Genomic DNA, 26,217 nt, shown 5'->3' on the forward strand with positions numbered 1-26,217 from the left:
CATGCTTTACCGGCTGTAGCCAAGCCACGCAAACCGTTATTGACAAAAATAACATCATAATAATCAACGAGAAACAGTTCAAGCTTGGTAACAGAAATCAAATCAATCATATAACATGAGAAGCAACTCCATTAGCTTAAACTCCTATGTCTCTAAGCGCATGTGTTGAAGATAGTTACAGTCCGAGTCCTGTAGCTTTGCCAATCGGTGGAGGGCCACTAGACTACAATACTACCCGTTCAAAAACATCGAACATTCTTGAGAATGTATCTTTCCTAATGAATCTGAGCCTGATGTTTTTGCAAAGCCGTGAATATTACCCTGCGAATCATACCTTGCCTATACATACAGCAAAAGCTACAATTGTTAGGTGTTAGAAACTCAAATATTTTAAGTTGTTGTTAGTATACGGGTTGTGGTACGGGATGCGTACTGTAAGAATCAAGTAAGACAGATGGTCTTACTTGAAACAGACCCAATATGGGTCTGTTTCCGAGCTTGGGAATTAGCTGAGTTCTAGACTCTAACTGGCTTCAATCTCTGGAGTCAGAAAATTGGCTGACCGAGTCAGAGCGTTAACGTAGTCGAGGACTTAAATAGACTCTGGAGTTTAGAGATCAAGTTAGACCCTGGAGTTTATAATTTCGCTTTCTGAGTGGAGGGCTTATATGTCCAGGACTTGAATTAGATTCTTGCTTCTTTCCGAGTGAAGGAATTATCAAGAATCGATAAGTCCAGAACTTAAAACAGCGTGATTTTGAACCCTCGACTGGGGTAGGGTTTAAATTCAAGTTCTAGACGTAACTGAGCAAACACAATTCATTTATTGTTTTGGAGAAAATGAAAAGCCAAATAGATGTCATGGAATACCTGAATTATTTGGATTGGTTCATCTAAATCCATAGTTTTCAGTTTGCAAGTTTATTTTGGAATAAAATTGTATCAGAATTACTGTATGCGTAAAAAACTAACCTTATTTCACGACTGTGACATAATCTAAATATGTTCAACAAAAATAATACAAGGATTGCCTTGGGATTCATATTCCTATCTGAATGTTATTAATCAATGTCATATTCAACATATTAATAATAATATAAAAAATATGAAATTATTATCCCATTTTTTTCAAAAGAAATACGTTTTCAAACTCAATAGCTAAATGGAATTTTTATTCCAAAATCACTGGTTAGGATCAATGATCAATGATAGAATAAATGAAATGTTTAATCATTCATCTTTCAAAAGGTAAGGTATTGATTTGAATAGGCCTACAAAGAAATCAAAACATATTTTTACAAAATAATTTGGAAAGCATGCTCATTTGAATAATCCCGCTGCAATCAGCTGTTTTCGTTCTGCTATAATGCCAACAATACAACAGCAAAATAATGTGAATTTCCCTCATGTTTACTGCGTTAAAGTCCTGCACTCAAATGAGTCGAGAACTTATAGTCTAGACCCCGGAGTTTAGAAGATAAAATCGTGATTCAGAAAGTCGATTTAGACCCGAGTGCTTATTTTAGTCCTGGGCTCTGTGAGTCCAGAACTCATAGATCCCGAGCTTGAAAGCCGGTCCTTAGAGTTCTCGTTCAACAAGAACATACTATTAAGCCTGTGTGGCTTTTGGTTATGTTTGAAGTTTGACAATCTTTCTACTGAGGAGATAAACTGATTCTAGCAAATATGTAGGTGGAGAAAAATGTGTAAATCACAGGAACAGAAATGCTCTTCCCCATCGGAGGAATTGTCACTCTTTCATTTGACACGGGCTCCAAGCGATCCCAAAAAGGGAAAAGGTAGAAATCTTCCTAAACGGGAGAAAAATTCTCAATTTTTTCCCTAGAAGAGACTTTCACTCCTAGAAGTACAAGTATCTATTAACAGATCATTCTTGATTCTATTCTCCATCTGCTGAAATGAGTAGTGCCTAATTTTCATGTATCTAGCACAGCCACTAATCCCTGCTGGTGACACTCGTACATATGTTGTTTTGGCCTCATTCATCTACTGTGATGCTTCTCTAATGTTTTTCCTGTATTCTGTATTCTGTATTCTGTATTCTGTATTCTGTATTCTGTATTCTGTATTCTGTATTCTCTATTCTGTATTCTGTATTCTGTATTCTGTATTCTGTATTTTTTTTCGCAGTTTGAACTACATTTCATAATATAAGTATATTTAAAGAGAGGAAATGCTACAATCAATCAATAAAATTACTTGATGATGGTGATTGAATGTGTGTGTGTGTAGGCTTTTTTCTCCTCCTATATCCGATTAAACCTCAACTCCTGCTCACGGACAAGTGCTTCATGAATAAAGTGACCAGATTTTGAGGTACTGATAACGGGACAGCCACACAGTCGAGGTGGAAGTGGGGTGGGGAGGTTTGTTGGGGGTTGGTTGTGTTTGATGTAATGATGAATATTTGAAGAAAAATTGAAATCCTTCTTCTTCATCATCTCAGTAATAAAGCATTTTAGAAACCATATTTATTAGAACATTGTTGTTTATTTTGATGCAAGGAAACACCTCACCCCAAGTTTTTCGGTTTGTTTCAAAAACACTCTGTATAGTTTTTAGCAAACAGTGTAGAAAACAAATTGAAAAGCCACATAAAGCATTCACTTGAACTTATTATGTACTCACATCTCAATATTTTCTGATGAATGAATTTTCTCTTATTTCAGGTTTGTCAACTCCTACTCCATTCCTCTATTCCACTCTTTCTTTCAGATTGTTTCAATGTGATGTGCGGTTTAAAGAGTTACTTATAATTTAAAAATTAAAAAAAAACTTCGAAGTTAAAGGTAGAGATTAGAATATAGTATTTGAAATATGATACTTGCAAGAGAAAACGGGACAAACAAGAGTCCCGAGAGGTTTGGTGGGGACAACGGGACAAGTCTCCAGAAAATGGGACTGTCCCGTTTAAAACGGGACGTCTGGTCACCTTATTCATGAAGCACTTTGTGAGCAGTTATTGTTCACATTAATATTATATTATATATTATTATATCATATACTATTACTTACAATCTATTATTAAATTTTAGATGGATTATTGTTGTATTTGTCAAGCTAGACTCTATTTGATTTCTGTAGATGTATTTATGAGTGTGAATAAATTTGAATTTGAATTTGAAATTTGTATTCTGTATTCTGTATTCTGTATTCTGTATTCTGTATTCTGTATTCTGTATTCTGTATTCTGTATTCTGTATTCTGTATTCTGTATTCTGTATTCTGTATTCTGTATTCTGTATTCTGTATTCTGTATTCTGTATTCTGTATTCTGTATTCTGTATTCTGTATTCTGTATTCTGTATTCTGTATTCTGTATTCTGTATTCTGTATTCTGTATTCTGTATTCTGTATTCTGTATTCTGTATTCTGTATTCTGTATTCTGTATCTGTATTCTGTATTCTGTATTCTGTATTCTGTATTCTGTATTCTGTATTCTGTATTCTGTATTCTGTATTCTGTATTCTGTATTCTGTATTCTGTATTCTGTATTCTGTATTCTGTATTCTGTATTCTGTATTCTGTATTCTGTATTCTGTATTCTGTATTCTGTATTCTGTATTCTGTATTCTGTATTCTGTATTCTGTATTCTGTATTCTGTATTCTGCATTCTGTATTCTTCAATGTTTTTGTGTATTCAGTACTCTTTCAATGTTTGTTCTGTATCCTGTTTGTTTGATGTTGATGTTTAATGTTATTGTTTGTTTGTTTTCTGTTGCAGTGCTTGCATAGCATGGCATCAGGAGAAACAGAGGCAGGCTGCCAGCAATTTCTCAGCAACTTTTGCTTGGTATGGTTGGCAGCATCGGTGATAATGCTACGTACTCTGCTACAATGCATACAACACCTGCGCACTAGCCTTCTGCGCAAATTAAAAACTGTACACAGTAAAATTCTATGCTCACTAAATGTGTGTAGTAACTTCATACACACTTTAGATGTGCGCAGTGGTACTAATAATGTGCGCAGTGACCTCTTAGCTACTCTAGATGTGCGCAGTAGCTTTTCAAGCACTAAACATGTGCGCAGTGACCTTCTAGCCACTTTAGATGTTTGTAGTGGCACTAAACATGTGCGCAGTAACCTTCTAGCCACTTTGGATATGCGCAGTAGGTTTCTAAGCACCAAACATGTGCGCAGTAACCTTCTCTCCACTTTAGATGTGCGCAGTAGCTTATCAAGCACTTTAAGGAATGTGCCAAGTGAAATTTCACAAAGTGTTGATGTTTCGCGCACATCACATGTGCGCAGCAGTCATCCGCGCACCCTTGCTGCAGCGCTGATGGGTGTGTGTGTGGTACTGTCGTGTATGCCTTTCGCGGCCGACGCGAATCCTGAGGCGAAACGACTTTACGACGATTTGCTGAGTAACTACAATCGGCTGATCAGGCCGGTCGGCAACAATTCGGATCGACTCACTGTGAAGATGGGACTCAGGCTGTCACAGCTTATCGATGTGGTGAGTAGGCCTCTTCCAACTAATCTCCTCTCTCAGTAATCTTTTCTCATATCATTTTTATTGTTCTTTGAATATTTCTTATCAATGTATTCGATGGATTAGAAACGGTGAAAAGTAGCTCAGAGAGAGTGATCAGTGTACTTGAAATATTGAAAACAAGAAAAACTGGAAACTTGACGAATTGAGAACTTGACAAACTTCAAACATGACATACTGAAACTTGATTAACTGGTAACTTGATGAACTGAAACTTGACGGAATAAGAACAGAACATACTGAAAACTTGATAAACTGAGATCTTGATGAATTTAAAACTTGACCTACTGAGAACTGGCTGAGCTATTTGACATACAACTAGATTTCAACCCCTCAACTTATGGGGTTGTAACTAGAATATTTTACATGTAAACACCCATTGAGTGGTACATCATTTTGAAGACCTTTTTAGGACAAGAAAGATGGCATCAATAAAAATTTTCTATGTTACTTGTATCCAAAATGGCAGCTGATTGATGTTTTAGTTTTCAAATGAATGATTGGTAAAACTTCAATCAGCCGCCATTTCGGATACAAGTATTTTAGAGCTATTTTATTGGTGCCATCTTTCTTGATGTTGAACTGATGGACCACACAATGGGTGTATACATTCAAAATATTCGTGTTACAACTTCTAAGTCACCCCGTTATAAGGGGTTGAAATCCAGTTAAACGTCAAAAGGTAGTACAGGGTCTGTATAATAAGTAACCGGACTGATCTCAGGAAATTTTTTATGGGCAAAATATGTACAATTTTTCATTAGATATCTTCAAAGTAGTCCCTATTGGAGTCGATAACACGCTGATACCGAATTTTCAAATCCCTGAACGCTTCCTGGAAGTCGACAACCTCTTTGCTGTCTAGAGCCCTCGTCGTAGCACGTTAAATGTTTTCCAGAGCCCCGAACCGCGTCCCCACAAGTTGTCTCTTGATCTTGGAGAACAAAACGAAGTCCGGTGGTGCCATTACCAGGCTGAAGGTAACGTTGCCACATCCTCCTTTCAGCCCGTTTATGGCTCCACCGGACTTCGTTTTGTTCCCCAAGATCAAGAGACAACTTGTAGGGACGCGGTTCGGGGCTCTGGAAAACATTTAACGTGCTACGACGAGGGCTCTAGACAGCAAAGAGGTTGTCGACTTCCAGAGAGCGTTCAGGGATTTGAAAATCCGGTATCAGCGTGTTATCGACTCCAATAGCGACTACTTTGAAGATATCTAATGAAAAATTGTACATATTTTGCCCATAAAAAATTTCCTGAGGTCAATCCGGTTACTTATTATACAGACCCTGTATATTCGACAAATAACTTACTTTTTGTGAAGTTGAGAAGTTGATATTGTGGTAATTATTTATATTAAATAAAAAGACTAAGAAATTGTCAAAAACCACAGATTTATTTATAGTTAGAAAGACCGGTTCTGGTTGTTACACCATTGTCAATCTCTGATAAACTAAAACTAAATACAAGAGCAGCAAATTTTATTCTAGTAGGCGAGTACTGCCATTGGCCCAGCTTGACAGTCTCCTCCTACTCAACGGTATAACACTGGAGGAGACTGTCTAGCAGGGCCAATGGCAGACTTTCATGCCCTTGACCAATAGCAGTACTCGCCTACTAGAATAAATTCTGCTACTCTTGTATTTAGTTTTAGTTTATCAGAGATTGACAATGGTGTAACATCCGAAACCGGTCTTTCTAACTATCATTGAATCTGTGGTATTTGACAATTTCTCAGTCTTTTTATTTAAGGTTCTCTGTTTGTCAAGTTTTAAATTATTAGATTGTTGTGGAGCACGTGTTACCTGCCAGTAACCAATAAATTGTGGAGTTGATTATTGTTATATGCAATTGAAACTACAATTTTATTTGAAATAGAAATAATAACTCAAGGATTGCCTCAGTAATTCCTCTATCAATATTATAACCTAAGTGTCATTTTACATGAATAAATGAATTAATTCTAATTTTACGAAATCATCTTTCTCCCTGAAAATAATTCGTTATTTTAGTAAATATTTTCTTGTTCAAATGCCGGCCCAATGTGTCTCATATCAGCTCACAACCACTTGTATTCACACCGGTATTTAAAATCCAACGTTAATTCTGATGCGTGAAATCATGTTTGATTGAAATCATTCGTTAGTTTCAACCGAAGTTTATTAAAACAATCGTTAGCGTAAATTTAGTGAAATCCAGTCTTAGCTGGTTGCATCAAATCAATGTTTAGCAAAGCTGAGAACTCTGAGGTTGGATAAATTGTTATTTCATCAGCTATCACACAGATGATATCAGACAGATAGCAAGGGGCTTGGAGTTGGCGGAGGAACGGCACTAAGTGAGTTACTTTCCTCTCAGCAGGGCTGAAAGTGGCATCACAACAACTCATGAGTGAAACATCTCATTTCATTCTCGCTTTCATTTATATATATATCACATATCATCTCATACGTTATGTGAATATGGATATGGATCAATATACAGAGTGAGTCATATAACACCTCAATAAGTTGGAGACTGCTGTAGATATAATACTGTAACTCTCAGGATAAGTTATTGGTCAAATACTCTACCTTTTGACGTACAACTGAATTGCAACCCCTCATACGGGGGTGACTTAGGGGTTGTAAATCGAATATTTCTAATGTAAATACTCATTATGTAGTACATAATTTTAAAGGCCTTTTTAAAACAAGAAAGATGGCATCGATCAAAATTTTCTATGACACTTGTATCTCTAAAATGATCGTGTTTATATTTCACAGCTGGCTATACGTCATCTTATGAGTTTCGGGGATGCGATATTTTGATTTTTCACATACTCACTCTTTTACTATCCTCAGCTGTTTCAGCCAAGGATGAATCATACTTTTAATGTCGTTCAGCGAGTTTTCTAAAGGATGAGACCTAGTGCAATCGAATCTTTATATCATAAACATACTATGTTCCAAATTTCGTGAAAATCGTTAGAGCCGTTTTCGAGATCCGTTAAAAATAAATAACCAGATATAAAAAAACGGATATAAAAATAACCAGATATATAAATAAAGAAATTTCTCGCTTAATATGATAGTATAATAAGTGTTATTCGTGTAAATAGACATGTAGATAACTCCTAGTACACAGGAAGCTGTTTTCCACGATGTGTTATCTGAGGCAACCCATTTCCCTCGATTCGGCGAGGTTTGACCTCTAAACCGACCGTTTGGGGGGGGGATGAGAAGGCTGTAATGCATTCGTGATGCGTTGCTCACTCACCCCTAGGATTGGGGTAGGAGTAGTGGGAGGGGGATGATGCCAAAATCGATCCACCTCCTCAACACCACCCTTCCCCACCCCATCAATGACACCAACTCCACACAGGGAGTCGGTTACTGTGATGGGAACACTGCAGCCACTTATACACTCAAACAAAAATATTCTGACACCCTTTGCGGTGATCCATTTTCTCTCTCCTAACTCACTCTATCTCTCTTTCAGTCTCTATCTGTCTCCCTCTATTGGTGGAGGGTTAGTGGGAAGGATATTTTGAATATTCTTTCCGAAGAATGGACATTGATATGTCCAAAGCTCCGTCAATTTATGTAGATGCATAACAATATTATCTATAGTTATTACAAATTGCTTTTTTCATATCATAATATCGGGGCATCGAGCTTCGCTCGTTATTTATTTATTGACTTTTGATAAACCGAACACAATTCTTTAAAATGATTGGGGAAGTACTAACAGGCACAGCCCAAAATTTCCAGTTTCTTTCCCGAATTTTGATTTATACACTATAAATAGTCCAGAAAGTAGGTTATGTTCCATACACTTGAATTCAGGTTCAATTTTCTATTCAAACATTTGAAAACAAGAAATCTAGTGCAATCGAATCTACATATTATAAGCCTACTATGTTTTTAATTTCGTGAGAATCGTTAGAGCCGTTTTCAAGATCAGTTGAACATAAATATATACCCATATAACCAGATAACCAGATAACGATATAAATTTACAGAAATTGCTCGCTTAATATAATAGGATAATCTACTGAACCAAATACGTTAAAACTTTGCTTGTATGTTCAGTTGGCCTTCCACAGGCGCACTGAGAACGGATTTCAAGATATCTCCGAAGATACGCCCAAAATCTGCCTTTTCCCAGCGTTTCTCTGAGGTTTCTCAGCTTTTCCAAGAATTAATCGACAAATAATGTTCAAATTAAATGAACAGGCTCATTTGAGGTGTAAAAATGATGTACATGTAGACTGGCTGGCCGTTATGGCTTCGTATAAAATGAGCGCTGCTATCCAGAGATTGTCAGTTTTGTGTAAGGGTAAGCATTCCTGACCGGCAATTAGGAGGTACTGGGATCGATTCCCGGGCTGACAAATAATGTTTTAATAGTAGCGCTCATCGAATTTCCATCTAGCTGTTTACCCTGTTGTCAATATTTGCAGTAGCTGAAGTCTTCGGGGTGAATTACAGCATTTGATTTGGATTTTCGTTTAATAATGATAATTAATTCATCAGCATTTGAATAATTGCAATATCTTAATAATTTCCATCTGTAGGATGCATTAGAGAAGTTTTGAACGCCAGAGATCCGCCCAAAATCGGTGGTTTTATTCAGCTCTAAAGAGCCTGAAAGTCTGTATTTAACTTTAATCGACGGGGGGAAGCAAGTTTGAATGATACAGCCAGGGGTCCAGGGGGGCGGAACACCCTGTCGAGCAAAGCGAGCCTGCCAGCTAGTTGCCGAACGTAGTGAGGTCTATGTTTCAACTCGATCTCCTTTTGTCTGTCTGTATGTAACGCGATTATGGCCAAACGAGTTGATAGAATTCGATGGGATTTGGCGGGAATATTCTTTTTTCAACTGCGCGTCGATGTATACACAAGGTTTTTTTTGAAATTTTGAATTTTAAGGATAATATGAAAAGAAAAGGAATTCATCCATACTCTGAAATCTCTTTATACTGTATATCATCCACTTTGAAGATAGGATTAATCAGACTATAGAATTATTCATAATCAATCAGCTGACAAGTGGATGCATGCATGCATCTGTATATGTAATATGCATCTGTAATATATTATATATATATATATATTACACAGATGTCTGGCCGTGTCTATTTCTAAAAGGTAGAGTTTCAACATTTTTTTATGATGCGTGCCCATCAGTATCAATATTCTCACATTTGAAAAACAAATTTAATAGGTGATTGGAAATGAAATGAAAAATGATTTAATGGACTGAATAATGCTGAAGAAATTATAATTTTCTTGATTGAAAAAAATTAATTTTAAAATAGTTGAGAAATATTTTCATCAGATGGGAAGGTTATAATGAAACTAGATAAATTTTCATTTGGGATACAAATTCAAGCGTTAACTGAGTTTATTAACATGAGTGAGTTTTTGATCTTGGAGAAAACAAAAAATAACAGTTTTCAAGATTACATCATGATTCAACTGAACCAACTAGAACAGGTGACATCAGATACTTGTGGATGAGAAAACTGCGTGAGGTCTACTGTTCACAGAACTACCAATAGAGCTTAATTCTAGATAGAATTGATAATTAATAGTTAATATTAGATCAGATGTATGAATCACAACTGTCAACCATTGGAGAAGGTGGGAATGGAAACTTGACAACTAGGCTCTGCTATGAAATGCACTGAATTTATAACGTGAATAACACTTTGGAGTTGGAGAGAGAAGCTGAAAGGAAAAGAGTGACTAATAGGGAAGAACAGGTGGATGTGAAGAAGGGAGAAGATTTATTGTGGCAGTAATGAAGTGGATTGGACATCAACGTTTCCTTGCATTATTTACGACTGACAGACGATAACAAATTGGAGAGAGCAGCACCCTCCACTAGCAGTCACGTCATGTCACATCAGCACAACATTCATGCTCCAAGATTCATGCAATATCGCTATCACTGATTATTGACCGAGCGAAGTGAGGTCTAAGATTCAAGTCGACGGTTTTGCATTTCTCTTTTTTTATGTTTATATGTTCCGCATTTACGGCGAAACGCGGTAATAGATTTTCATGAAATTTGACAGATATGTTGCTTTTTGAATTGCGCGTCGACGTATATACAAGGCTCTTGGAAATTTTGCATTCTAAGGATAATACAAAAGGAGAAGGAGTCTCCTTCGAAAGCCAATATCACCGTAAAAATCAGACTTTAGAATTAATATCGGGGCACCGAACTTCGCTCGTTATTTTTATTTATTGAGAAACATAACACAATTTTCTTTGGATGATCGTGTTTTACAGCTGGCTATACGTCAGATGACGTATTTCCACAGACGATGAAAGTCTCAGCTGTTCTTCGAAGGATGAATTATCCTTTTAATGTCTTTCAGCGAGTTTTCCCAGGGATGAGACCTAGTGCAATCCAATTTTTATATCATAAAACTACTATGTTCCAAATTCCGTTAAAATCGTTAGAGCCGTTTTCGAGATCCGTTGGACATGAATAATCATAAATAAATATAAATAACCAAATATGAAAATACAGAAATTGCTCGCTCAATATATAATAGGATTCATCATAAATCAGCTGTCGGGTGGATTATTAATTGCATGCAATGACGCGTGCAATTTTATTTTTCAATGTAAGTTGGTAGAAAATCAGCTGTTGTGTGGACTATTAATTGCGTGCAGTGTGGCATGCAATTGATAACTTGAAGTAGCATAGTATTTTCTCCGTCTTTAACTCGGTAAGCTTTTGATGATAGTAACATACGGTAGCTTTTTACATCAAATTATTAGTATTGTCGATATAATAACCCAAACAGCCATAAGTCGTTTATACACCGATATCTCGCCAACACGACAAGTCAGGACAGAATTTACTCTGATGGACAGTATTAGAGGAGTCTGTGGTTTATAACTGCGCGAGGCCCACTGTTCACAGAACTACTAGTATCAATGGTGTTGAATGGGTCTACGAGTAGCCCCCTGGGTTGAAGAACTCTCTCAAGAACTGTTCTATTATAATCTTTGGAACCCGCAACTTCTAATTATACAGAGTTGATGAGAGTCATGGAAACAGCTTAATATCCTATTATATTAAGCGAGCAATTTCTGTATTTCTATAACCGGTTATTCTTATATCTGGTTATTCATGTTCAACGGATATCGAAAACGGCTCTAACGATTTTCACGAAATTTGGAACATAGTAGGTTTATGATATAAAAATTCGATTGCACTATGTCTCATCCCTGGGAAAACGCGCTGAAGGACTTTATAACAGTATAATTCATCCTTAGAAGAACAGATGTCTGTATAATTCTGTCGTCTGTCGAAGATGCATGTGCCTGTGTGGGAGATCAGCTGTGTAATCATTCAATCAGCTTACCGTATCTCGCGAGAAATATTATCAAGAAATTTTATTAAAATAATCGATTTGTTGACATGACATGGTTTATCACTCTAAATTAGAGTATATCATAATATTCAAAGTTAATCATTATTTTATAGTTTTAAGTGATTAGTTAGTGTTATTTTGTTATTTCATTTGGTTTGTAAACAATCTAAATTAGAACTTTTCTGTTTTTAAATATTTTGACACAAAATTGGACCTGAATTCAAGTGCATGAAACATAACTCACTTTTTGGATCATTTATAGTGTATGAACCAAAATTCGCGGAAGAAACAGTTTTGGACTGTGCCTGCTTGTCCTTCCCCAATCATTTTCAAGAATTGTGTTCTGTTCAACAATAAATAAATAACGAGCGCAGCTCGGTGCCCCGTTATTCTCTCTAACAAGAAAAATTTGACAGTAGGTTTCATTGGGGATCCTATTTGAAATGAAAAATTACTTTGTTGTTTCAACATCTTCGAGCCTCATATGAATTGAAATTTATTTTTTAAGAGGAGAAAGTGGACATGTGATACATGATTTCGATAAAGAGTACCAAGAGAGAATGAATGGTGGAAACTGCACATTGATGATATCTCAACCAGTATTAGTTTGTTGATGTAAAAGTTGTAAATTATCCCGTATATTAACTAGATGGAATCCTGAGTCAGCGCATGTCTCAGTTTGTGTGATAGCTACCAAACAGCCTCAGCTGATGTTATCCTATACTACTGTATTAAACAAGCAATTCCTGTTCATATGTTTAGATGTTTAGATGTTTAGATGTTTAGATGTTTGGATGTTTAGATGTTTAGATGTTTAGATGTTTAGATGTTTAGATGTTTAGATGTTTAGATGCTTAGATGTTTAGATGTTTAGATGTTTAGATGTTTAGATGTTTAGATGTTTAGATGTTTAGATGTTTAGATGTTTAGATGCTTAGATGCTTAGATGTTTAAATGTTTAGATGTTTATGTTTAGATGTTTAGAAGTTTATGTTTAGATGTTAAAATGTTTAGATGTTTATGTTTAGATGTTTAGATGTTTAGATGCTTAGATGTTTAGATGTTTAGATGTTTAGATGTTTAGATGTTTAGATGTTTAGATGTTTAGATGTTTAGATGTTTAGATGCTTAGATGCTTAGATGTTTAAATGTTTAGATGTTTATGTTTAGATGTTTAGAAGTTTATGTTTAGATGTTAAAATGTTTAGATGTTTATGTTTAGATGTTTAGATGTTGAAATGTTTAGATGTTTAGATGTTTAGATGTTTAAATGTTTAGATGTTTAGAAGTTTAGATGTTTAGATGTTTAGATGTTTAGATGTTTATGTTTAGATGTTTAGATGTTTAGATGTTTAGATGTTCAGATGTTTAGATGTTTATGTTTAGATGTTTAGATGTTTAGATGTTTAGATGTTTAGATGTTTGAATGTTTAGATGCTTAGATGTTTATGTTTAGATGTTTAGATGTTTAGATGTTTAGATGTTTATGTTTAGATGTTTATGTTTAGATGTTTAGATCTTTATATGATTAGATATTTAGATGTTTAGATGTTTAGATGTTTAGATGTTTAGGTGTTTAGATGTTTAAATGTTTAGATGTTTAGATGTTTAGATGTTTAGATGTTTAGATGTTTAGATGTTTAGATGTTCGGATGTTTAGATGTTTAGATGTTTAGATGTTTAGATGTTTAGATGTTTAGATGTTTAGATGTTTAGATGTTTAGATGCTTAGATGCTTAGATGTTTAGATGTTTATGTTTAGATGTTTAGATGTTTAGATGTTTAGATGTTTAGATGTTTAGATGTTTAGATGTTTATGTTTAGATGTTTAGATGTTTAGATGTTTAGATGTTTGAATGTTTAGATGCTTAGATGTTTATGTTTAGATGTTTAGATGTTTAGATGTTTATATGTTTAGATGTTTATGTTTAGATGTTTATGTTTAGATGTTTAGATCTTTAGATGATTAGATATTTAGATGTTTAGATGTTTAGATGTTTAGATGTTTAGGTGTTTAGATGTTTAGATGTTTAGATGTTTAGATGTTTAGATGTTTAGATGTTTAAATGTTTAGATGTTTAGATGTTTAGATGTTTAGATGTTTAGATGTTTAGATGCTTAGATGCTTAGATGTTTAAATGTTTAGATGTTTATGTTTAGATGTTTAGAAGTTTATGTTTAGATGTTAAAATGTTTAGATGTTTAGATGTTTAGATGTTTAAATGTTTAGATGTTTAGAAGTTTAGATGTTTAGATGTTTAGATGTTTAGATGTTTATGTTTAGATGTTTAGATGTTTAGATGTTTAGATGTTCAGATGTTTAGATGTTTATGTTTAGATGTTTAGATGTTTAGATGTTTAGATGTTTAGATGTTTAGATGTTTGAATGTTTAGATGCTTAGATGTTTATGTTTAGATGTTTAGATGTTTAGATGTTTAGATGTTTAGATGTTTATGTTTAGATGTTTATGTTTAGATGTTTAGATCTTTAGATGATTAGATATTTAGATGTTTAGATGTTTAGATGTTTAGATGTTTAGGTGTTTAGATGTTTAGATGTTTAGATGTTTAGATGTTTAGATGTTTAGATGTTTAGATGTTTAGATGTTTAGATGTTTGGATGTTTAGATGTTGTGAAGTTGTGCTCCTGGGGGGGTTATCTCTTATGATAGAGTCCCACGCTATGAAGCTATTGTGAGAGGTTGTGGATTGCAATTCCTTCACAGATAATACGATGTCTCTGGTATTTATAAGAGCAGTCTCTAAATTCCCTCTTTTGCGAATAAATTCACAAAAAATTAAGGCCTTCCGGCTCGCAAAATTACTGGGTTCAAACCTCAGCTCTAGCTCAGTGGTAGAAACATGAATTTTATAAATACAAATAATCACCATAAGGTTCAAGGACCAGGGATTGATAATTCTTACCGCTGCTTCTATGAAGTTCTTGAAGAATACCAGTAAGGAAATTAAAAGAATATTTGATGACTGATTATCAGTAACCATGTACCACTAGAGAATAATCAGGACCAACTATAGTTGTTTCTAGTTGATTCTTAAAACGCTCGTCGTGAATACAAGTATTCACCAATATACCCTTTCAAAATTCCTTAGAACTTACAACGCCAGTTCTTGAAGCTCTCTGGATCCTTATATGATATAACTGGAACCTTATTAATATAATTTCTTAATATACTTGTTCTGGCTGATAAAATGAATATCATCAAAGGATGATAAATATTGAGTGCTCTGAATAAGGTTAATATTATTTGATTCAATAATTTTAAATGCTGCTAAATATTTGGTGATATTAAAACAGCTCAAACTATATAACACGAGATGAACTAGGATAAAATAAATTTCTACGATTTGTATGCTGACATAAAACATAAAATATATTCCCACAAAAAAGATGTGCATAAGATATTCGATATAACTATAATTCACTTAAATGATCTACTTTTAAAATCTGAATAATTATCACAGGCTTGGTTAATATTCACAATAATGAGTTTCAAATTCAAAATATATTATATTTAATACTGGTACTTAGACTTCCAATCAATACAAAATTCTACCAATAAAAACCTGTTCGGTCTATAAGTTTGATATGATATACTTGGTTCAATTACAAAATTAATATCTAATAAATTAATATTCAAACATGAGATCTCAGGGCTTTTAATATGAATTCGGGCTGTGCATGGAAGTAAGCTTCCTACATATAATAAATAAATTTATAAAATGTTCTTGTGAACTATGTGATATTGTTCAACACGTGGTGACTCTTAAATTTAATTCTAATTAATTGGAATAGCGCTTTTTTTATTAATTATTACCCCACTGAACGTAGAAAAAATGAGCTCATTTGGTTTGACTTATCACTCACTGACTGAAGTTCTGGATGTTCTCGTGGATTGAATTAATTATTTCCAATAATTAATTAGGTAGGCTCCTTTTCGTCACTGCTGGGCTAACGCGTGATCCAGATTTTTATAAGTTTCTTTCGAATTAAAGCTATTTTTATGGGAATCTTTACAATTACGAACTCCTTGACAGCACTGAGTTCACAAACAATTAACATTCAACAAACATACATTACATTTAAAAAAGGGTTTGGCTTAATAATTCATTAAAATTTTTTTTTTTAAAAGGAAGAAGAAAAGACCCTAAACTCCATGTGCATCCTCTCGGGAATAATCAGGACCAACTATAGTTGTTTCTAGTTGATTCTTAAAACGCTCGTCGTGAATACAAGTATTCACCAATATACCCTTTCAAAATTCCTTAGAACTTACAACGCCAGTTCTTGAAGCTCTCTGGATCCTTATATGATATAACTGGAACCTTATTAATATAATTTCTTAATATACTTGTTCTGGCTGATAAAATGAATATCATCAAAGGATGATAAATATTGAGTGCTCTGAATAAGGTTAATATTATTTGATTCAATAATTTTAAATGCTGCTAAATATTTGGTGATATTAAAACAGCTCAAACTATATAACACGAGATGAACTAGGATAAAATAAATTTCTACGATTTGTATGCTGACATAAAACATAAAATATATTCCCACAAAAAAGATGTGCATAAGATATTCGATATAACTATAATTCACTTAAATGATCTACTTTTAAAATCTGAATAATTATCACAGGCTTGGTTAATATTCACAATAATGAGTTTCAAATTCAAAAATATATTATATTTAATACTGGTACTTAGACTTCCAATCAATACAAAATTCTACCAATAAAAACCTGTTCGGTCTATAAGTTTGATATGATATACTCGGTTCAATTACAAAATTAATATTTAATAAATTAATATTCAAACATGAGATCTCAGGGCTTTTAATATGAATTCGGGCAGTGCATGGAAGTAAGCTTCCTACATATAATAAATAAATTTATAAAATGTTCTTGTGAACTATGTGATATTGTTCAACACGTGGTGACTCTTAATTTTAATTCAAATTAATTGGAATAGCGCTTTTTTTTATTAATTATTACCCCACTGAACGTAGAAAAAATGAGCTCATTTGGTTTGACTTATCACTCACTGACTGAAGTTCTGGATGTTCTCGTGGATTGAATTAATTATTTCCAATAATTAATTAGGTAGGCTCCTTTTCGTCACTGCTGGGCTAACGCGTGATCCAGATTTTTATAAGTTTCTTTCGAATTAAAGCTATTTTTATGGGAATCTTTACAATTACGAACTCCTTGACAGCACTGAGTTCACAAACAATTAACATTCAACAAACATACATTACATTTAAAAAAGGGTTTGGCTTAATAATTCATTAAAAATTTTTTTAAAAGGAAGAAGAAAAGACCCTAAACTCCATGTGCATCCTCTCGGGTCAGGATCTTAAGCCAGAAGAAAGAGGTTTTTAGAAAAATTTTGCTTCTTCCTAGAATAATTCTGTAAGCTACTCTCTGATTGGCCTTCAATTTAATAGACTCAATACAATTGGTTGCCTTGGGAATCAGGGCTTCCTCGGCTTTACAATAGACAAAATTAAATAGAAGAAGTTTTTATACAAATATATGGAGTGTTTATCTTAAATTGAATTCATAAATAAATCGTAACATACGATTTTAATAGGTAATACATTTAGTTTTTATATGAGTTTTGTATACTCTTGATTTATCATGCTTTTTTAGATTATAACAAATATTTATACAGAAATAATAGTTATTTGTATTTCTACACATCGACTTCCTTTAGTATACATAATATATCCTTTATGAGTGAATTTTATATGTTTCAACCGGTCATATGGGTTGATCGAATAATCAGCTGATTCGTTCAGTATTGGTTCTAATAATTATCGATTTATCCAAGATCGACTAATTCTTTTCAAAACGTAAACAAGTAACTCTAACCTCAATGTTCATGCATTTTATTTTATTTTTTTTTTTTTTTTTTTTTTGTAATCCGCCAATAATAATTATGCCGCTTTATAATTTTTTTTTTGATCTTACCAATGGGTTCTCATAATTATTAAATCACAATAATACATGTTTTCTTATCGTTGTTGATAATGCTATTACTCCTAATCGCTAATAATACTTGATTTGAGTTGATTTACTCTTTAGATAGGTCTAACCTTCTTTCCAATTTTATAGTTCTATTACATTTTATTGGCTCATTTAGAAAGATTTGGTGGTTTCAAATTACCACGTGACACAAAACGCCCTCTGATTTCTTATTTAAAACGACAATTCGAGAATATAATATAAATTTTATGATCCAGTTGGTTTTGGATCAGAAATCATACATGTTACAAAGTCTGCTAATAACTCTACTGAGAATCTTACCTCCTAACAATTCAACAACATATACAACAATAAATAAATTCAATTCAAATACATACGCCTTACATCGGCCAATCTCCTTCTACACACAATACACAATATAAACTATCTCCTCCTCCATACATAATATAAATCTTTTTTCTAATCCCCGCTCTGCCCTCAGGCCAGAAGCACATTTGAATGTTGGTGCAAAATCATTGCCAACCTAACAAACTGATAATTCTCCGACTTGCAGAGTATAACATATTTTCTCCCTCAACATAGAACAGTGACTTGTACATTTTCATTTCATTCTCTTGCAGAAATTGGGCTTTGTTTTCATATAATGGATATTTTTAAGGATAATCTTTGGTAGGTTTTATCAACAAGAACTTCTTATTCCTCTAATACATTGAGACTTGGGATTAATGCTTTTGGTGGTAACTATGCGGTTTGATCATTTGGCGGATAATTTTAGTGATTTTCTTAATAGTTTATACATAAATAATAATAATATAATATTTTTATAATATCTCTACATGCAATTCACATTTATATGACACTTGATCTTCTCTTATTCGGGGTATCAACTTAGATGATTTAATAGGCACTGATCATTCTGGTCCTCATAGTGAACAGCTGATCCTTGGATGTTTGAGTGGTTTCTCTTTATTCACCTGTCGCCATTTTGATGCCTCTTTAAGATATACAACGGTAAGCTGGTTTTTAAATTAGAAGTTATTTATTCACCTGTTTCATTAGTAAGAATGGTGTTAAAAATGGTTTCTAAATTTGTTCTTTCTTTATTTTCAGGTATACTGGTCGAAATGAATACTCGTCTGCGAAATAAGTGTGTTGTCTGGTGTTTGTTTGGTACGTATTTGTTGACAGGTAGGTCCATGAATCCAAATATTATTGTTTACTTTCTTATCGCTTATTGTCTCGATAATACGGCTTGAGATTAGAGGCATGGGCTTTGATTCTGTAAATAATCTGGCGGTTTTGACGACCGGTTCTCCATCAGCTCTCTTATCCTGGCTAGCCTAGAGTATTTACTTGGTGTATTTTGAATCGTTCTGAGTTTCAGATTAGCTTTGAAAATTTTAGAACTGATTCTCTCAACATAAGACACGCCCTCATTCATCAGTACTTTAATGATATTTTCCTTAATTGATATCGCAGCCATAAATATAATAATACTCACAAAATAAATCAATGCATTTACCGTGTTTCTCACAACATAACCTTTCCACTCATCAATAGTAGTTTCATTTAGTAATAATAATACAATATTTTTCATCCTATCCACAACACAGTCTTTTATCCATATCACAGTCATAACAAATAGTATACAATATATCAGAACATTTATCATTTCTTTAACAATATAATCTCTCAACATATAATAGTCAGGTACTTTCATTTTATTAATATAACTCCTTATTTCTCTCACTCTTCTTAAACACTTTCCAGTCTTCATTAGTTCCCACAAGTAATCTAATTTATTGTTATCATCCATGTATGTTTCCATATTTGTTTCGTAAGCAGCTCCATTTTTAATCCATTTATTAGGTCCGTTTTTATCACATTTCTTTAGCCCATTCTTCCGGTCACATCGCCGATCTTCTGCTTTAAAGCGAATGTGCCGCGGATGCATGCTGTCGATCTCCGGTCCTCCATCCTGGTTTTGGTCCGGAATCCTCCTCGGGCGTTTGAAACGTGCATGCGGCTGGTATCGTCGCGCGCGGTACTTCTTTTTCTTCCGCCTGACTTTCCGCCTCCGGGCCTTGCGGTGTATGCTTCTTGTATCCCGAATGTTGTCCTCCCGGTACTCCCTGGTGTCATCCTTTTGTTTTCATTGATGCAATTGTTGAAACATTCTTCCAAGAACGGTAGATATCTAACCCAACTTTGATGTTTTTCAGCGCAGTACGCCCTCATGAATCGTGAGATTTCTGCCATGCGGCGCTCCACGGGGTTCGAACTAGGAGAATATGTGGAAGTTCGAGATATTTTTATATCAGCCAGGTCAAGTATTCTTTTCCATGGTTTGCTACAAAAATATGATGCATTATCTGATAGAATGCGCTTAGGTTTTCCTACTTGCGGAGTCCACTTATTCACTATGCAATTTGCTAGGACTTCCCCTGTTAGCTTACCGATGGGAAAGAACATGGTGTATTTAGAGAATGTGCATGTTAATACGAATATATATTTCTTCCCATGTTGTGCTAGGGGTAGAGGACCATAAATGTCGGCTGATACTAACTCCAATGGGGCGGTCGGCAATATAGGTATCATTGCTCCCCTGACTTGATATTTTAAATGTTTGGTTTTCTGACATAGGTCGCATGCTCTTAACACTTTGACTACCTTTTTGTGCATACCTTTCAGATAACAGGCTTCTTTTAGTGTACATATCGTTTTTCTTACTCCAAAGTGGCCAATTCTCTCATGCGTTTCCTTAATCACTTCTTCCGCTATTTCCTTAGGTATTATGATTCTCCAGTTATAATCTTGTGGTGTGGTGCGGTGAAATAGGAATCCACGGTATCGCGTGTACTGTCGCAGGTAGTGGGGCGGTTCAGATGGTCCTTCCTCCAGTATTTCTAAAATTTGGGATAGCTTAGGGTCTTCTTTTTGCGCATTCTGAATCCTTCTGGGTGTTAGTGTATTCTTGTAGACTTGAGGTTTGATATTCTCGGGATATGGTATGCTTTCGTCCATTTCCATTGCGTAGCATTTCAGGTTTGTGTCGTTACAGTAAGTGGCATCTAATTCTCGGGATAGAAAATCGGCTGTTTGATTTTGCTTTCCTGGTAAGTGTGTGAGATCGAGGTCAAATTCTTGAAGAGCGAGAAACCATCTTGACAGTCTGTTGTGGTTTAATTTAGCTGTCTTAAAAAATGTAAGAGCTTTATGGTCGGTATTGATATAAATTTTATTTCCCAACAGTAGCGTGCGGTATTTTTTACAGACTTCTACTATACTTAATAATTCCTTTTCAGTAATCGAATAGCGTCTTTGTGCTGGATTTAGGGTTTTACTGAAAAAAGCTAGTACTCCCTTATCTCCTTCGGCACTTTTCTGAAATATTTCTGCTCCTATGGCGTAATCTGAGGCGTCCACATTTATGTAAAATGGCTGGCTCATATCGGGATGACTTAATACAACTATTTCAAGGAAAGCTTCTTTTAATTCTCGAAATATCTTCTCTTCTGCTTCTGTCCACTTCCATGCTTTGTTGGTAGATAATACGTGACTTAATTGGGCAGTGTAGTGTGACATACGGCTGTTGAAACGTCTATAGAATTGAAGAAATCCAATGAATTTCTGTAGTTGCTTTCGGTTGGTTGGTGAAGGGAATTTTCTGATGGCTTCTAATTTACTGCTATCCTGGGAGATGCCGTCCGGGGTGATGATATGTCCCAAATATTTGACTTGTTGTGCAAAAAATTCGCATTTTGATAATTTCAATTTGAGTCCACATCTGATGAGACGACGAAATATTATATCTAGGTGTTGACAATGGTCCTGAATATTTGTTGAAGAAATAATTCCATCATCCACGTAGAGTGTACAGAAATCCGTGACATCTTCTCCTACGGCTTGACGAAGGCAACGAATAAATATGGCCATGGCGTTCCTCAGTCCAAAAGCTAGGCGAGTGAAGCGGTAATTTCTTCCGTTGAATAAGAATGATAGATAATCTCTTGATTCTGCCGCTATCTGGATCTGCCAATAACCTGCGCTTAGGTCAACTGTAGAATATACATTCTTCCCACTAAAGGTTTGAAGCACCTGCTCTATCTGGTCTGGGCTCTCACGGTCATCTTCCAAAATGCTGTTAAGTGCTCGCGCGTCCAGACATAATCTCACGGTACCGTCTTTCTTAGCAACACAAACAATTGGTAAGCTATATTGAGAGCTTGATGGTTCAATAATCCCCAATTCTAACATTCTGTCTATCTCTGCTATAGCTGCCGGGCGGTATGTAAATGGTATTGGATAAGATTTTCGGTAATAGGCTTCATGAGGTTTGACTTTGAGTCGGCATTCAAAATCTTTAGCTAGTCCTGGTTGTTCTGAGAAGACATCTCTATTTTCAATGAAAACCTTCGCGACACTGTTTTTTGTATCTAAATCCCATTCAGCATAACAGTTTATCCTATCCAATAATTTTCCGAGCATTTCTTCAGAGGAAACCTCTTTATCAATCACGCCGTCATCCGTCGTTGTTAAACTCAACACTTCAAAATGCTCCATGGTTTCTTCCATTTCATGAATTCCCCAAGTCCTAGGCACGCCTTCCATGTGGTATGCAAATTGTACTATCCGATTTTCTCCAGGATGTCTTTTTAAACTAAGAGGTGTAATAATTTCGGTGGTGGCGGTTTCAGGGCTTGCATGAAATTTCAATGTACGGAAATTCAAACAGGTTCGGAAATACTGTAAGAAATCAGCGCCTATTATCATTGATGGACCTTTGACTGGCAACACCAGGAAAGTATATTCAAATATAACTCCTTCTATTTCCACTTCTAAGAGACATTGAGTGGTTACTCTTATTCTTCTGCCAGGATTAATACCGGAAATGTATACATTGGTAAGGGGTAGTATAGCTATTGCATGTTTATCTTTGATGTTCGAAAACATATCCTCTTGTAATAAACAGCATTGCGAGCCACTGTCAATCAGGGCTTGTAGTTTAGTCCCATACAATTTGCATTCGATATAAGTTTGTAGCTGGCCGTCTGATGTCACATCGGTGTCGTCAGGGTTTTCTAAGAGTGTTTCACGCTGATCGTCCCGGAAAGTGGTGTCTATGTGGAGAGGTTTGGCTTGTTCCTCTAATTTGGTAGATGAATAATTATCCTTTGCTTTGGGGGTATCATATAGTCATGTAGTTTTAGAAGTGCTTATTTCTTGATTTGGTGGTGGGTTATTTGCATGTTGATTTTGGGTTGCTTTTGTTGTATGTGCTACTGTGTAAGATGTATTTGTTCGGTTATGGTTTTGGTGTGTCTCACTTGGATTTTTGTGGTCTCTATCTCGCTTGTAATTATTTCCATTTAAACGATCTCTGCCATCATAATATGCTCCTCTATCCTGTTGTTTATTATTGTAATATTGCGATTTATTTCTAGAACTGTTTTCAAACGATTGACCTCTGCCAGTATTTTCGGGGTATTTTTGATATCGAGTGTTTGCTCCGGCATTTGACATTTGATTCTCACCATTATAATTTTTTCTGAAGCTGTTGCTATTATGATGAGGAGAATGATTGGAATCTCCTGTATGGTCATTTACCTGACTGGATTCAGAAGTGACGGATTGGATACAGTGTAAATGTTCCATTAATTCTTTGCAACTGGAAATCGAAGATACTGCTAGTGTCATGCGAACATTGTAAGGAAGCTTTTTTGTTAATATATTTGCTAAGGATGTATCCGCCAAAGATTCGTCTAGTTGCGAATTCTTACACATCATCTTAGCTACGAATTCAGTATATGATTGTCTGCCTCTATTATCATATGTGCATGATATAATCTCTGATAGTGCGTCCATCTGCTTACGTTTACTCCAATACTGCTGCAGGAATTGGGAGATGAAGTCCTCCAGGCTGTTGATATCTCGCATCCGGCTCTGGAAAAACATCAGCGGCTTGCCAAGTAGTAGACTGGACAGTTGGAAGCGCCATACTAACCAAGAGGTGGGTATCAATTCCTGAATAGCTTTTATTTGGTCTATGAATGGTCTGGGTTGCATATGACGGTAGGAATTATCGAATTTTCCAAGACTTTGAAAAAGCTGAGTGCCGTTTACTACTTCATTCGGTGTATACTGCATTTGACTGACTGGGATATTTTCCATGCGTGTTTCTATTCTGGAGACTCGTTCTTCATTTGCGATCCATTTATCATTCATAATTTTCTTATGTGTATTCACTTCATCATACAATCCGGTTAGCTTCAACTGCTGTCCGCCTATAGCATTCTCCAATATGCTGTATCTCTCACTTGATTTTGCCCCCTCCTCCGCTAAATTTGCCATACATGCCTGCACGTTACTTTGTTCCTTGACTATCTCTATTATTTTCTTATTATTTTCCTCCACTTTCGACTCTATCTCGCCCTTATTTTCTAACACCTTTCCCATGACAGTTTCCATGATAGCGGTGCCCAGCTCCTTACCCAATACGTCCACCTGTTTTTCAACTTCCTTTGGTACGTTATCTAACCGTTCATTTATTTGACAGGTGACGTCATCTATACGAATTTCTAACTTTTTGATAACTGCAGATTGAGTATCTATTTTTGTATCTATTATATTTCTCACTTCCTCCCTGAAGCTAGAAAATTTTTCATCCATAGTTTTGATACCTTCCTGTAGGATTTTAGTATTTTCCTCCGCTTTATCCTGGATGGCTTTAGTGTTTTCATTGATATCTTCTTGTATTTTTTTAGTCACTCCCTCCAAGGCTTGGCTGAGCAAGAGTTTAAATTCATTTATAGAATCGTTTGCTATGAAGTTTGTAGTATATCCGACTGAAGAATTTAATGTGGTGTTGCCTTTTCCTAGATTGGTGGTTGCGGATGGCGGTTGACTGGCGATATCGGATGGCGATTGGGTGGCGGCACTCTCCGTTCCCTCGGCGGCGCTTGGGGCGATCTGCGAAGACGCCGGTACCGGGTTGGACGCCCTCACTCCCTCAGTCGGACTCTCATCGGACTTACTCGCGTCGACGGCGTTATCGATCTTCGTAGAAGACAATTGGGCCAAGTTTTGCGGGTCGAAATTGATGGAGCATATGCTGCCTCCCTCTCTCTCTCGTGGGGTCTCCGCTGCATCGTCCTGGGGCTGTTGATTTGCCGGTGTCGTGGCTACATAGTTTTGGGGGTGGTCGCTGAAGTAGGAAATTTGCGAGTTAGCTGGCGACTGGTTCATGGTGACGTTATTATGGAATACTTCGAGTAAATAGCCAAGTGTGTTGCCAAGTCTCAGGAATATTAAAATGGATTCAGTGATAGTGCCTAGTCTGGATAAAATTGTGTTGTGTTGAAGTTTCAAGTGTCATGTACATATATTACAAAAAGACCTTCGAGTGCTACAGGTACGCTTATCAACATAGACAGATATGGCTTACAAATTACACTAATATAGTTCTTAAAATTTTAATTAGGGTCTTATCCTCCTGAATAACGATAGTATTATAATGCCTCAAATAACCTATAACCCTGGTCAGCATACAATGTCTAGATTCAAAGATCAAAATCAAATTTTTACTATAACTTTTATGGAAATTTCCATCCAATTTTCTCTATTATGAGAATTATGTTATCAAACTCGTGTGATACAGTTTGTCTGTATTTATGCAGCTTGAAAAATTTTAATTTGAAGAGCAACTCAATTATTTTAGCCAGAACTTACAATAGATCATCAGATATATCTTGTCGAAACAACTTCAGATTATGTTTCTTGCAGCTTTCAGTTTTATCAATAATTTCATTAATCATTGATAGTAAGATTGAGTAGGTAAGCTTTTCATCATGCTCCACTGGTTGGGTGCCATTGTGTGAAGTTGTGCTCCTGGGGGGGTTATCTCTTATGATAGAGTCCCACGTTATGAAGCTATTGTGAGAAGTTGTGGATTGCAATTCCTTCACAGATAATACGATGTTTCTGGTATTTATAAGAGCAGTCTCTAAATTCCCTCTTTTGCGAATAAATTCACAAAAAATTAAGGCCTTCCGGCTCGCAAAATTACTGGGTTCAAACCTCAGCTCTAGCTCAGTGGTAGAAACATGAATTTTATAAATACAAATAATCACCATAAGGTTCAAGGACCAGGGATTGATAATTCTTACCGCTGCTTCTATGAAGTTCTTGAAGAATACCAGTAAGGAAATTAAAAGAATATTTGATGACTGATTATCAGTAACCATGTACCACTAGAGAATAATCAGGACCAACTATAGTTGTTTCTAGTTGATTCTTAAAACGCTCGTCGTG

At 35.3% G+C, this 26,217-nt stretch overlaps 1 protein-coding gene across 2 annotated transcripts in view; it reads left to right on the forward strand.

The window, feature by feature from the left end:
* LOC111043682 (acetylcholine receptor subunit alpha-like 1) overlaps positions 1-26,217 on the forward strand; it is a 195,261-nt gene that overhangs the window by 48,381 nt on the left and 120,663 nt on the right. For both annotated transcript variants that reach the window (XM_039435814.1, XM_039435813.1), the window contains exon 2: positions 3,748-4,485. In XM_039435814.1, coding sequence (XP_039291748.1) covers positions 3,760-4,485 — 726 coding nt within the window. In that variant the 5' untranslated portion in view covers positions 3,748-3,759. The remainder of the gene's footprint in view (positions 1-3,747; positions 4,486-26,217) is intronic.

The sequence above is a fragment of the Nilaparvata lugens genome, chromosome 9 (assembly GCF_014356525.2).
Source record: "Nilaparvata lugens isolate BPH chromosome 9, ASM1435652v1, whole genome shotgun sequence".
Lineage (NCBI taxonomy): Eukaryota > Metazoa > Arthropoda > Insecta > Hemiptera > Delphacidae > Nilaparvata > Nilaparvata lugens.